The 14,167-nt window shown below is 35.5% G+C and overlaps 1 protein-coding gene across 2 annotated transcripts; it reads left to right on the top strand.

Moving 5' to 3' along the window:
* The first annotated feature begins 2,902 nt into the window (after positions 1-2,902).
* Positions 2,903-10,438, top strand: LOC108463835 (uncharacterized). Of its 2 annotated transcripts, XM_053023835.1 has the most exons (5): positions 2,903-3,689; positions 4,191-4,321; positions 4,451-4,860; positions 5,564-6,731; positions 7,113-10,438. In XM_053023835.1, the coding sequence occupies exons 3-5, from the start codon at positions 4,661-4,663 to the stop codon at positions 10,095-10,097; spliced, it is 4,353 nt and encodes a 1,450-aa protein (XP_052879795.1). In that variant the 5' UTR covers positions 2,903-3,689; positions 4,191-4,321; positions 4,451-4,660; the 3' UTR covers positions 10,098-10,438. The 2 variants fall into 2 exon arrangements, with proteins under 2 accessions (XP_052879795.1, XP_017619264.1); XM_017763775.2 differs by lacking the exon at positions 4,191-4,321 and having other exon boundaries at positions 2,907-3,689.
* Positions 10,439-14,167: the final 3,729 nt, after the last annotated feature.

Here is a 14,167-nt window from a genome sequence, read left to right on the forward strand (position 1 = left end):
TAGCCTCTTGGTATAACTGCTTCCACCTGAAAACATCAAACCACCAAAGTTAAAATTGAATGCATTGACTAAATGTTGTACTCGGGTGTCGAAGTTCGGGTTACGCTCATATCCCAACTGAAAATGGTCATCGAAGTTGAAATCGATGCCTGAAAAAGAAGAATATCTACCCATTGATGCTTCAGAGACATTATAATATGAGCTTTGTAACAAATCAATGAACCCACCGTACAACCATGTAGTGAAACTTTTTACTTCTGTTTTGGTTCCCACACATTAGTTGTAACAGTAGTCGGGGATAGAATAGTTCCATCAATCTTGGTAAACTTGACATATAACTACATTATAACATTTCCACTTGATCAGTATGATGATATGACTGCTTTCAGCTCGAGTTCACCTTTCATATCAAATAACTCATACTTAAAGGGGTTTACCGATGCTAGATACTACATTGCAAGCTCAAAATTCTTCTCTAGCTCAAACCTCCAACTTTTCTCTTGATTCTAGTCCGTAGCTCATGTAATTGAATGGTATGGTTGAAAGCCAATTCCACAGACTGGGCTTCTGCAAATATGACATCGATGTCCTTATTACAAATTTAATTATCGTAATAAACTACGGATTTCACTCATCGACTAATTTCAATTTAAAATGAATTAGATATTTAGAATAAAAAATTCTTCAAATTGTTATCCAAAGAAATGCAAATGGCACTAATAGTGCAACTATTCAAAAGGGAACGAATTTGTTACATGTCTAAGTATTGAATACTTTTATAGTTTAATAGAAAAAAAGAACAAGGAGAGAGGGAATGCGTCTTCAAAATGTGTTTCAAGAAAGTATTTTCATCGAATAATAATAATGAAAGGCTCTTCTGTCTCGAAAACACGTTTCAGAGATCAACTAATTTCATCAAACGCATGCTTTAAAGGGTCTTAGTGTGCTTCAAAACATGCTTGAAATCTTACCCAAGATTCCTAGGGTCAGGACACTTTTAGCAGGCTTTTAATGAAAATAGTAAGAAAGCTCGCTCAGTTGGATGAACTTTCTTACCATTACCACCACCGCCACCACTCAAAGCCTAAAAAAGTGCCATGATCTCGGGAATCCCAAGTAAGATTTGAGACTCCTCTTTTAGATATTTAATGAAAATGCCTCTCCTACAATGTGTTTTCATCCACGATTTTTTTTCTTTCTAATCTCACATCTCCCTCGCACCTATAAAAGAAGGGCTCTCCCTCTATACTCCATCATCCTTAAACCCATCATCTCTCCCAACCACCATCCCTCCACTTTAGAATATTTCGCTCTCTCGATTTTCTTCTCCACTTTATTGTTAAAAAAATTTTCGCTTATAAAATTTCCTGTTTAAGGTATTCTTGAGTCATTGATAATGTGACATCACTTCGAGACACACACATTTCATATATCTTGTTGAGATGAAACCATTACCTTGGAAACTTATATTATGGAAGTCAGGTTTCGAGGTGATTTTGCTTTATATTGTGATGGGTGGAAGCCTACAGAGAGGTCTCATTCGATAGTTGTCATGAGGTCATAGATCAGAATATAACAGGGGAGCTAGTTGACGGTCGTTATGCGGACATGAGCTCAAAATTTTAGATACTCGGAGATATTGCCATATAAATACCATACAAAAGTTTGAGGGCATAATCATAAGGAAAAACTATGGGGCTTCTCGCCATAATCGATATAATTCTTTTCTTCATTTCCACGTAACCAGTATCTTTAACCTTCCTTCTTATCTGAAGGTCAGCACTGCTGTGGATGTAGGACTATGAGGCAGGGAGAGGCTATTTCGGTGGAGTAAAGGTGATGCTCCTTTCGGGGAGACAACGATTATCGTTATTAAACAACCCATTAATAACTACAACTTCTATTGCGCTGACCCAAGTTTGAACTCTACTTTCACTGAAACATCCACTTTCCTCTTGAGAGCTCTCTTATCCCCACCTTGATGTCAACATTCGGATAAGAATGAAAGGTTAAATATATCGGTTGCCTGGAAATAGATAAAATAATTACGTTGATTACACCGAAAGCCCTTTATTTTTCCCTATAAATATGACATCAATATTATGTATGGTATATATATAAGGTATCATTTTCGGTTATCCAAAATGCTTGAACCCGTGACTGCATAACGACTATCAACTAGCCTTCGATTATACTCGAACCTGTGACTGCATAATAGCTGCCGACTGGGACCTTTACTTAGACTTTGACCCATGATTGTATCAAGTACTGTCACCTTGAAACTTGACTTTTATAGGATGGGTTTCTAAGGTAATGGTCTTATCCTGGCATGACATATGAAATGTATGTGTTCTGAGACACATTATCGCACCCCAACCCCTCAAATCTACCTGTAAACTTTTACAGTTTCACTTCTAAAACTCTAAATACTAAACCCTAACCTTAAAAAACGAGAGGTTGAGGAAACTCTCCAAAATTTATTTATTTCCCTAAATTTTTAAAAAGTACCCTATTTAATCAATTAAAAAATTCAGCATATTTGGCTAATTTAAAGTTATTCTTGTTTTTGAGCAAAAATTTTTATAATTGATACTTGAAAAGAGCTAATTTGATTAAATTATTTTGACAAAGCAATATGAAAAGAAGTACAAACATTTTCTGTAAATTTAATTTTCGCCAAAAAAGAAACCCTAAATCATAGAGAGCTTTAGGTTTCAAAAGTAAAAAAAAGCCTCACTGTTAGTAAATTTTACTAAAAGATTAATACTACATAGCATAGTACTGTACTGTACTGTCTTTCAACTTTATTATTGGCTTGCAATTTTTTAGGGAAAAAAATAAAGAAAAGGAAAAAGCTATACTATTAATACAACGTCTCCATAAAATAAAATTTATCATTATCTTAAAAAAAAACTACAAAATTCAAATGAATCAATGATGATTTAAAAGTTATCGTTTTCCCCTTAACAGTTAAACACCAATCCTACCCTCCAAAATCATGAAAAACGGTGAAAATTTTGATATTTTATTTAAAGGGTGGAAAGGATGGATACAGGAAATGGATGGTGAATCATCCATATCATGTATTTTTAATTAATAATGGTGATTGTAAAGACAAAAACAGGGGAATTTTGTCGGCTAGTGGGAGAGGGGCAACATGGGTTTCGATTTTCGACGACTTTCTAATCTAATAATCTATCAAACTCTTGTGTTTGGAATTTGCAGAAGCACAAAAATATTTAAGTGATTGAATTTAAAACCCACATTTCAACCATGGAAATGGGAAAGTATTATTATTGATAAACCAAAAACAAAATATCTACAATAAATATATAATAAACACAAGGGGAAAAATGAAGGGTTGGGTTTGTTTACCATTAGATTTTCTTTTTGAAATAAATGTATTTTTTAAAAAAATCGCTCTCTCTCCTCTTTGTTTTTTTAATAGTGTTACTGTTTGAATAGAATGGAATGCTACTGCAGACTTTGCTTGCTTTTTTTTTTTTTTTAATATTTAATTTTAATTTAAGGGTGGGAGTGGAAAGAAAAGAAGGGGAACCTGATGCCCCTTTTGATGTGTGAGTGGGTGGCTCTGATCTTTCCTTCACTTTCTCATCTCTCTTTCTTTCTTCCCAAACAAAAACTCTCCTCCCCAAAACTACAGCCTCACTTCAATCAAATTCTCAAAGGTAACTTCTATGCCCTAATCTTCTCTTCTGTTCTTCTACATCTATTCTGCCTGATCTTGTTTCAAACCAAACCAAACCCACCCATCTTTCTTTTCCTGCTTCCTTTCTTTTTTTTCACTCATCAACTTTCCTTCAAAAACTAATTCACTTACTAAATATATGTACATATGATTTCACCGTCTCCTCTTTTTTTCCCCCTCAGCTTCTGAGTTCCTTTCTCGCTTTTTCTGAACCCCAAGGTGAAGAAGAAGGAGAATCTAGTCCATGGGGTGTATATACTAGATTTCCTTTCTGGGATCTGTTCTACTATATATTTCAGATTTGGGTTTTTCCTTTTCTTTGATTTCTCTCAACTCTTGACTACATATATCGGTTTCATGAAGCTTGGTTGGCTCGTTCTCAGCTTCAAAATTTCCCATTTATATGTATAACTCTTGCCTTTATTATGTGATTAATTATGGTTAACCCTTTTCTTTTTATGGGATTTGATCATTTGTTGAGAGTTTGGTAGTGGATGGTGTTGGCACAAAGTCTGAAAGAGGAGTACTTTGCTATTCTCTGGGTTCGCTCACATAAAATAACGCTTCCCATGGACACTTTAGGCTTTGGTTGAGCAACATCTTTACTTGCGGGTTATGTTCTTTGGTTTCCTTGATGAACCAAAACACACATGCTTCAACTACACTCCATCCCTTTCACATAAAATAACGTTCTTTCATTGCCTTGTCTTCATCATCTTCTTGGCTTCTCTTTTATTGCAGGCTATAAATGAATGAAGATAATGAGGTTTTGAGGTTATCAGGGATCACAACTAGAAAGAAATAGGATACAGTCCAAGAGGGAAGAGATCAGAGGGGGTGAAGTGTTGTTATGCTGAAGATAAGGGGCTCTACTGCTGGAGAAAGAAGCAGTATAAGTGTGGCTTGTGACTGTTGTCAAAACAGCACAAGAAGAGAGAAGCTTTTCATCAGATGTTATCCATTGAAAACCCTCCATCAGATCCCCCATGTCCCTGCCAAGTTATAGTACAGCTGAAAAGTGGTGGTGATGAGATTGAGAGGCCTCCTCATAAGCTTCCCTTGCCTGAGGTAGATCTGCTGAAGAAGCCGTCTCTTGATAATCATCATCATCGTCATCATCATCAAACCCCACTCCCTAAATTCTCCATAAGGTAATCTAGTTTTGATGTGATTTTGATTTCCTTTCTTTCCATCTACCTTTCTCTTCAGCTTAAGAATGAATAGTAACCCTGATGCTTTTTATCCCCATGGACTCTCACAGCTTATCTTTGATCTCATCTTAAGACTTCTGTTGGGTCAGATCCAGAGGTTGTATATTATCTGGTGACTCAGTTTTTACATGGGAACCTAACTATTGACACACCTCAAATCTTGTCTCTATTTTGGTCTTGGGGAAGGGGGGTGGGGGTTACTTTTGGTCTTAATTTTTTTGATTTCACGTCACTTTGGACATGGGATTTTTTTTTCTTGGGGAGCAAACTTCTGGGAAGTTCTTGCTTCTCTTAGCTGCTACCTGGGTACTTGTCCCACTCTTTACCATTTCATGCAGAGAGGGAGTACTTTTTTCATTTTTCCTCTCTCTCCTTTGCTGGGTAATTCAGTTTAAAAGATCAATGAATCTTGGGTTTTGTTTTGCTTGGTCGTTTCTTCTCTCTTTTTGAGTATTGTTATGGTCCATGTGTCCCCCTCCTTCCTGACTTAGCATACAATATCAGAGTCTTCTAGATTTCAACCCCCTAAGTAGCTCTTTGGTGTTAAGCTTTCGCTTCTTTTTATCTATTGTCCCTTTTAGCATATAGTTTTTTTCACGTATTTATCTCATTTACTGACAACAGAGAAATTCTTGTACTGTAGAGATTATGTGTTCACTGCTCGGGGCAAGGATATCAAGAAGAATTGGCCATTTTCTCCCAAGAATTTGCAACTTTGTTTGAAGCATGGCTTGAAGGATCCATTGCCACCATTTCAGCCTCTTGATACTGTAAGAAACCTATCCATAGAGAGATGTGTGGTTGAAACCAATCCATTTGAGAAGCAAAATATAAGGAAATCCGGTGAAGAGCCATCTGGGTCAAGCGATCATGTGGTACTAGAGTCATCCAATGATGCTCACTCAAACCATAACCTAGCAGGTACTTGCATAGACAATAGCTCCTGCAGATCCGGAGAACATGGAAGTGGTTTACCCTCTACAACAGCTAGTGTTTCTCAATCTGACATAGACTCGGTTCTCATTAACAAGCAGTCCAGCTTACCATTAGAAACCGATACATCAGTGGAAGCATCAGCTGAAGTTCAAGCTACTGGTAAGATCCGGAAGACTGAAAACACAACTCGACCATCAGGCAAGAAGTGCAGGTTAATTGTGAAATTTGGTGCCCATTCTGATCGTAGCTCGACTGAAGATATTACTTCGAATTGTACCATGTTATCTGAATCCATGGCTTCTAAAGTTTGCCCTGTTTGTAAAACTTTCTCGTCCTCTTCCAATACCACCTTGAATGCTCACATCGACCAATGTCTTTCTGACGAATCGACTCCCAAGTGGACAGTGGATTCTAAGCTTACCCGCCATAGAATTAAGCCAAGGAAGACAAGACTGATGGTGGATGTATATGCTACTGCCAAGCCATGCACTTTGGAAGAACTTGATAGGAGGAATGGTACAAGCTGGGCCACTGCATCTAACATACCTAGACAGGATTCTGGGAAACTTGAGATATCTGATGAAGGGAAAAAGCAAAAGATTTCCTCTACTATTCCCAAGGATACTGGTGATGTAGGTGCTGTTTATTTTGATGCCAATGGTACAAAAATTCGTATTTTATCCAAGCCTAATGATGCTCCACTAGTGTCAAAAGTTGGAGATGATCCTGGACCAAACAAAGCTTTTAAAGGGAGTAAAGGAAGCAAATTCCTTTCAACCAAAAAGAAAAGGCGACATTCCTTGAAACATAACAAGTATCTTAAACTTGCTCCTCAAAGCCGAAAACTTTTTTCACATAAGACCCGTTCTTCTATGGTATGTTCTTGTTGTTTTCTCTATATCTATATGTGCTTCTTCGTAGCTACTTTTGAAGAACTTTACTGCCTGTATTTGTTGTTGCCTAGCTGATTGGTTTATCTTTCTAAATGCCTTGAAAACTTATGTAATTTTGAATTGAAAAAAAAAAAACAACCTTATATGCCTTTAGCTGTTGAACCGTCTCCATCTTCTTTTTGTAGTTTGTGATTATAAGCTCTGCAGTGACCATGGTATCTACATGCTGCAAAAATAAATAGGGTTTAAAATATAAATGTTTTCTTGACCTAAACAAATTTAACTTCTCATCCTTGTGCGAATTTTGTTATCGAGGAATTTATCATTTGTAATCAATATAGTTGCTATACTGTTTTTCAACAGATAGTTGGAGGCCAAGAAGGGTGCTTTGGAGTATCTGAAAGTTGCAAGAATGAGGGATCGCATGTGCCAAGGCAAGTTAAATCAAGTGATTCTAGAAACTTTAGGGAAAGGGTGTGCTCTAAACAAGCTGGTCTTTCAAGGAAGCCTGATAATCAAGACAGACTTCAACCATCGAATTGCAAACGGTATGTTACCCTGGACTTGCAGGTTCCAAGTGACCAACCACATCAAGGTGATCCTGTTGTGGAGAGAAATTGTGTTCGTAGGTTAAAAAATTTATCTAAAAATCCAATTTCTTCTCCTGAGAAAAGTGAGAAGACAGAGAAGCCAGTTTATGAAGCCCCTTCAGATATGGTTGAGAGGGAGCATTCTTTGGGAAGAAAGAGAGTAAGGAGCTCCTTGTCTGGAGCCAGAATCCGTAACAAGGTGGAGCTAAGGCCACTTAAGCAAAATGCGAATCAGTTGAGCAAAGAACATCCCCATCTAGATAGGCATCATATGGTGAGATCTATGAACTCTGGTGGAAATTCTTCATCTTCATTGAGCAAAAAGGTGATTGATATCGATGCAAATAGTAATCCCAATAGTCCTGTCACTGCTACAACACCTATCAGTGATCAATCTTTTGCATTCAAATGCTTCAGATCCTCACCAAAGAAAAATTTGCCGTCTGCTAGCAGCAGGCCTTCTATGGTTAAATCTGGGTCTAATTTGGTTAAGAATCATTTAACAACGGAGAGCCAACTTCATTTTATGGAAGAAATAGATGAGGAAGAATCCTGGGGTCCTGAGTCTGATCAAGAATGTGACTTGGTGCATGATGGTGCTAAAAATCAATGTGGAAGGAAAGAGATTACTAAAGAAATGTCATTTGGTGGAAGCAGCATCCAAGGAGCCCAATCTGGGGAACAAAGAGGAAGAAAAAGTGTTTCCAGGGAGGAATACATGGCTTTGAAGAGTTTACATTCAGAACCTCGTTATTATGATAATGATGAGATGGAGAACACAGATTCTTCTGCAAGAGGTAGTGAGAATATTCTGGATAGAGTTGATGGTTTGGAATCTATTGAGGAGACAGTCACTAGTTTGAGTCAGCCAGTAGAAACCAAGTTTAACGAACTGAGTAATCTTTCCATGAATAGGTCCAATTCTTTACAGACTAATGAAGATTACAGCAGGCCTCTATGTGGGGGTGAAGAACTGGCTAACCTTACTGAGCCAAGTCTTGTTGGTAAACCACACAGGTTTTGTGCTGAAGTTAGCGATGGTATAATTGGGCAAACAGCTAATATGGGAGGAGAATTGGATTCTGACGCAGCACAAGTGAACTCTTTTCCGGAGGTAGATCCAATACCTATTCCTGGTCCTCCAGGATCGTTTTTGCCTAGCCCTAGGGACATGGGTTCTGATGATTTTCAAGGGAATTCATCATTGACCACCAGCCGAATTCAATCCTCTCAAGATCAGCTTGATTTGGTTGATGGGGACTCATCAGATTCACCAATATCTGCGGTATCTACTATCTCTAATTCTGTGGAAGCCAAGTCAGATTTGAAGTATGCGGAACCGTTAGCATTTGTTGATGCTCCTGCAGTGCTAGAAAATTATAGGTCTGGCTACTCTACTACCAAATCTGAACCTTTAGCTGAAAATGGTGCTGCATTTCCCCATTCAAGCGCTGGACTGGATAGAACTTTGGAAGGAGAGAAGCTTAGAGTACATAGAATATCTTTTGAAAAGAGACCTTTGATTTTTAAAAATGACGATCAGCCATGCTGTTGCCAAAGAAAAGATAGATCATCTCAGGGTTTTGCTCTAAATTATCAGGAATCACAACTACTAAGGCAACGGACAATGGGTTCAATGCTGGTCCCTGCCACGGGAATGCAAATTGCTGCCAATCAAAATATCAGTCCCGATAATTTGGATGCAAGACCAGAAACAACTTCTAGGAGCAGTAGTGCGAGTTTAGGATCTGAGCAAATGGTTCTACCTGTCATGAAACTGCCTGCAGATCCCATTCCTTTTAATGGATTCCCTGATGCTAGTGTCAAGCTTTCTGCATCCAATGATCGTGATTCTGCTACTCCGTCATCTTCTAATCCCGTTCTCAGGCTGATGGGAAAGAACTTAATGGTGGTTAACAAGGAGGAAGACAAATCTATGCCAGTTGGTCAGGCTCAGTCATTTGCCCAGAGTGATCGTCCTACTCCTAAGTTTCCAACTCCTTCTGGAATCTCTCCTAGCAATATGGGGAATCAAGCTGGGATGCCATTCCATCACACGATGTCTCAGAGTTCGTTAATCTTTGATCAGCATCCAAAAGATTTGGTGGGGCAATCTTTTGATGTCCAATTTACAAATGGCTATAGGAACCATGCAAATCTTGGAACACCACCTCAATTTCCAGCTGGGATGTTTTTTGATGAGCGTATGGACCGTGGTTTGACAAACTCCATGGAGTTCTACAAATATGAATGTGACTATAATTTGCCAGCTCAACTGAACAGACTGAAGAACAAGCCAGTTCCAGCAGCAACATATGATATGGAGAAAGTTGCAACTCTAGACGGCCGACATAGGAATGGTGATTCTGCTGTTTCCAGTAAACAAGTAATTATCATTGATGATGAGCCTGAAAGTGAAACAACAAAGTTTGCCGACATTGCCAAACATTTCGAAGGCTTGAGGGAAAGCCCGCTAATACCTGCTGGCATTTCAATGCCATTAGTTCCTAATCATAGCATAAGGCGCAGGAATCCATTTTCTCGTTATCATTCTGAAGGAGCTTTAGTAGGTGACCCAAACATGGTACAAAATAAGAACTTCAATGCAATCCCTTCGGGTCGAGCCAATACTGTTCCTGTTAGATGGGATTGCTCTTCAGAAGGTTCTGGGGTGCCGCAGCGGGCTTCTCTTATGGCTGTATCACCCTCGAGGGGCCATCTCAGACCTGCAGTTTATTATTCTCCGAGTTTGTCTTAGCAGCTTTGCGGGGTATGGGAATTGTTAGATGGACTGTGCTGTGCATCAGCGGGTTCCATATCAAAACTTGTACTGTATCTTGAGCGTCTCCATGACTACATATTGACACAAATTATGGGGCTTCAAATTGATTTGCAAAAGCTAAAAATAATTGGTGTTGGGAGTTAATAGATTCGGTGCAAGTTTAGCAATTGAGATCTGAGTTTGTATTTATTTTTAATTTCACAAACTTTTTTGTAGGTTTTTGAGGCTTCTGCTTAGACAATTAGAAAGTTACCCCAAAGACTAGATAATGTATAAGCTATCCTTGAAATAAAGCCTGATAAGAAGTGTTACTATAACCATTTTAATCTTGTTTTTCTGACGTCTATTTATTTTTGTTATTGTCTCGACATTTTCAAATGGCTTGACAATTTCACTGATGAATGGTGCAGGGATCATGAGTTTTCAATGTTTATTTTGAAGAAATATGTTAGTACTTTCATTTATTGAAATTAAATCAAGGAATGTAATGTAACGTGATGAAATATTAGAACTCTGAACTTTGGGATCATTGAATGTGAGAATATGTAACGTGTATAGCCACACAAACAGCATTTGTGTGCGAATTTATGGATACTTGGCAGCTGAGGAATTTTAAAAGTGAGGATGATTGCATGGCGGTGTGAGAATCTGCACGTGTGCGAGTACGAGGCAATCAGTGGTAGTTAAATGTCTGAGGAAAACATATGGTGTCGAGTACATCAAATGCATATGCATGTCGTTAATTTTGAGATGCTCATTGCTATCTACAGATATTGGACATGCATGCATCCAAGGGAAGGGAAGGGAAGCAAGATACCGACTAGAAGAACTAAAGCAAAAAATAAAGAAAAAAGTTAAAAAAACAAAAAAATATATAAGGATGGAGGCATTAGATATAAAAATATAGGTGATGAACATGGGAATAGGCATGAGCAGGGGGGATTTCATGATATTGATAGTACCAAACTGGGATATACTTAATTAGCAGACAAGCGATGAAGAAGAAGATAACTGAAGATAATTGCATGATCTCCCATACTCGATAATGATGATGATGCACAGCCATGGCTACGTACGTGTGTAGTTTTATTTGTTGTTATTATCACTGACTCAACCTCTTAAATATAATTAATCGCAATTGGTTATTATATATCTCTTTTATATGGAGAGAATAGAATAGGGAAGAAAGTCGAGTACAGTCTGTTGTGGTCAAAAAGAAAGAAAGCGGTGGGGTTGGTTGGTTTTTGGCTAGCAGCTCAGCTCAGCTTAAATAAAAGCTTTTTCAAAAACACCAATAATAATATACTAATTTTTAGCTTAAGTAAGTGTATGTGTGTGTGTCCACAACTGGTGTGGATATTTCATTATTTTTCTTCTCTCCTCTCCTATTTATAATATACTAGTTTTTAGGATCACATACTTGCATATAATTTTAAATGTTTTTTTTAATTTATTAAATAATATATTATTTATTTTAAGTAATTAATATATGATTTAAATTATTAAATATAATTATTATTTTAATAATTAAATTATTATATTATATTCCATGACATGATTGTCCTACATTGCTTTGCTGATCTGTCTGTATTATATTTATTATTAGTAAGTTTGTCGTCAAATCAGTAAAGGTTGAAATATGATGTTAGTCCCTACATTTTGACAAAAATTGAGATTTAATCCAAAAGTTAAAAGTTAAATTCTCCTACTTGTTTTATTTATTTAAAACTCTTAGCCTAATTATTACAACCCTAAGTATTTTCTACTAAAATTTATTTACTTAGAATTTTGATTAAGTTGTCCTCATATAATTGACATAAAATAAACATGTTAAATTAACAAATTTTGGTAGAAATTACCAAAAGTGATAATGATTGGACTAAGACTTTTAAATTGAAAAATAGGATTGAATTTTTAACTTTTAAAGTATATGGACTAAATCTTAAATTTTATACAAGTACAAGGATTAACAACATATTTAACCATCCAGAAACTATCAAATTTCTTTTTTCTACTAACTCCTATATCATGTATGTATGTATGTTGCTTGGTTTTAATTTTCAATTGGATTTATCATTTAGATACAAAAACTTTCAATGTATATATATATAAATTTTAATGTGTGAGATGAAAATTTTAATCTGATGTGATTGTATATATATATAAATTTAATTATAATACAAGATCCAACTCGATTGCATCTCCAATCAAACTTATTGAAAAACCAGAAGCCCAAGTCCCTGCCTGCATTCAGGGTTGCACCTCAATCTCATGTCCTTAGCCATTACAATTTGTGATTTGGAGTGTGCTTCCATACATACTGCATTTAAACTCTATCTGCAAAACGTCCTGATGCTTGAAATCTTCTACCATCCCAAACCTCTCAACCGGCAATTACTATTATCATTTTATTAAATATATATATATATATATATATATATATATAAACGAAAAAATGCATTTATAAAAAAAATTGACTTTTTTCTATCTTTTATTTGGGTTTTTTATAATAAAGACTAAATTGATAGTATCATAATATGCATAAAGTTAAGAGTTAAATTTATTGAATTTTTAAAATTAAGACCAATTTGATAGAATCATAACGTTAAAAGTTAAATTTAAAAAGTTACATATTAATTGGATTTAAATGTAATTAGTCATGTGTGAGATGTAATAGAGATAACTATTTATTTTTTGAACAAAATCAATTATTATATATAACTATTAGACCACTAAACTAACCTCAAAACAAAATAACTAACTAGAGAAATTTTTGTAAGGTAAAATAATTTATAAATAGGATCGGGGGTTGACAAGTGTCCTATAAGGCATAATAGATACATAATAATTTTTTAAGGTGTTTGTGGAATAAAAAATACCTCCTAGTGTACCAAATACTAAACCTTTTTCAATCAAAATAAATTATTATAAGTATTGAATTAAACACCTAAACAAAGTAACTAATTATAACATATAACATTTGTAACTCGTTTGGTTACTAGTATAATAACATGAGAAAAATATTTATTTATTATATATTTATTACAATAGTTAGGCATATAATAAATAATAAAGTTTTAAACTTGAAATTAGAAAGATTAATAAAAATTATTGTAAAAATAAGTGAAAAATTTTCTCTTTTGCTAAAAATAAGGTATGGGAATGACTAAATATTAATTACCAATAGAATTAGATCCTTGCTCACTTATATACTAAAACATGTGGTAAAAATAATACTCCTATCAAACATATCATTGTTGTTTTAGATAAACTTTTATTTTTCCAATTAAAATTAATTATTATAAGCAAAGATTTAAATAATTAATTCAATAGCTAATTAAACTCAACCAAACTAACTATAACCAAAATAAATATAAAGGAGAATCGACACATTTACATAATGTGAGGCTTGAACATATAATCTCAAAGTTCTAAGACCTCAACTTTGTCATTGAATATGGTGTCATTAGCTACTTAATTTGATTTTAGTTGCAACAAGATAAAAAGAATTTAAAATTCTACATAAGACACATAATCGTCAGTCAATCACTTAGGGCCTCTTTGGATGGGCGTTTATCTCTAATGCGGTGCGTTTTACTTTCTTCTTGTCTCACGCTATAATATTTAATATCATCGTCACCACTGTTTTTACACTAACAGTAGGTAGACACGCAACTCATCCAAATGGGCCTTTAGTATCGGATTGCTTAAGCCTTATTGACCCGAGTATCATATTCAAATTCCAGAAATTCTTTTCTTTATCAATTGTTAAAAAGTTAAAAATGAGTAAACTCTACCATTAGCCACTTGACTATTTAGCATGTTTCTATTTTGACTCTAAAAAATCTTTATTTAGTCACTAACATTCGACATTTGATATTTTGGCCACTCCTCCGTTAAATTATTAACGAAATGTTGATGTGGTCTAGGTAAAATAACAAATTTAGCTCTCTAATATTTACAAATTCTATCAATTTGGTCATGATACTAAAAAGTTCAACAAATTTAGCTTTCAACTTTACACATTCTATCAATTTAGTTTTGAT

This window comes from Gossypium arboreum, chromosome 13, assembly GCF_025698485.1.
Source record: "Gossypium arboreum isolate Shixiya-1 chromosome 13, ASM2569848v2, whole genome shotgun sequence".
Taxonomy (NCBI): Eukaryota; Viridiplantae; Streptophyta; class Magnoliopsida; order Malvales; family Malvaceae; genus Gossypium; species Gossypium arboreum.

What these genes read in the sequence shown, in the direction of transcription:
- LOC108463835 (XM_053023835.1), top strand. Translation starts at nt 4,661, where the DNA reads ATGTTATCCATTGAAAACCCTCCATCAGATCCCCCATGTCCCTGCCAA. An exon ending in CTCCCTAAATTCTCCATAAG is followed by an intron (nt 4,861 to 5,563) that starts GTAATCTAGTTT and finishes CTTGTACTGTAG; the next exon opens with AGATTATGTGTTCACTGCTC. An exon ending in ATAAGACCCGTTCTTCTATG is followed by an intron (nt 6,732 to 7,112) that starts GTATGTTCTTGT and finishes GTTTTTCAACAG; the next exon opens with ATAGTTGGAGGCCAAGAAGG.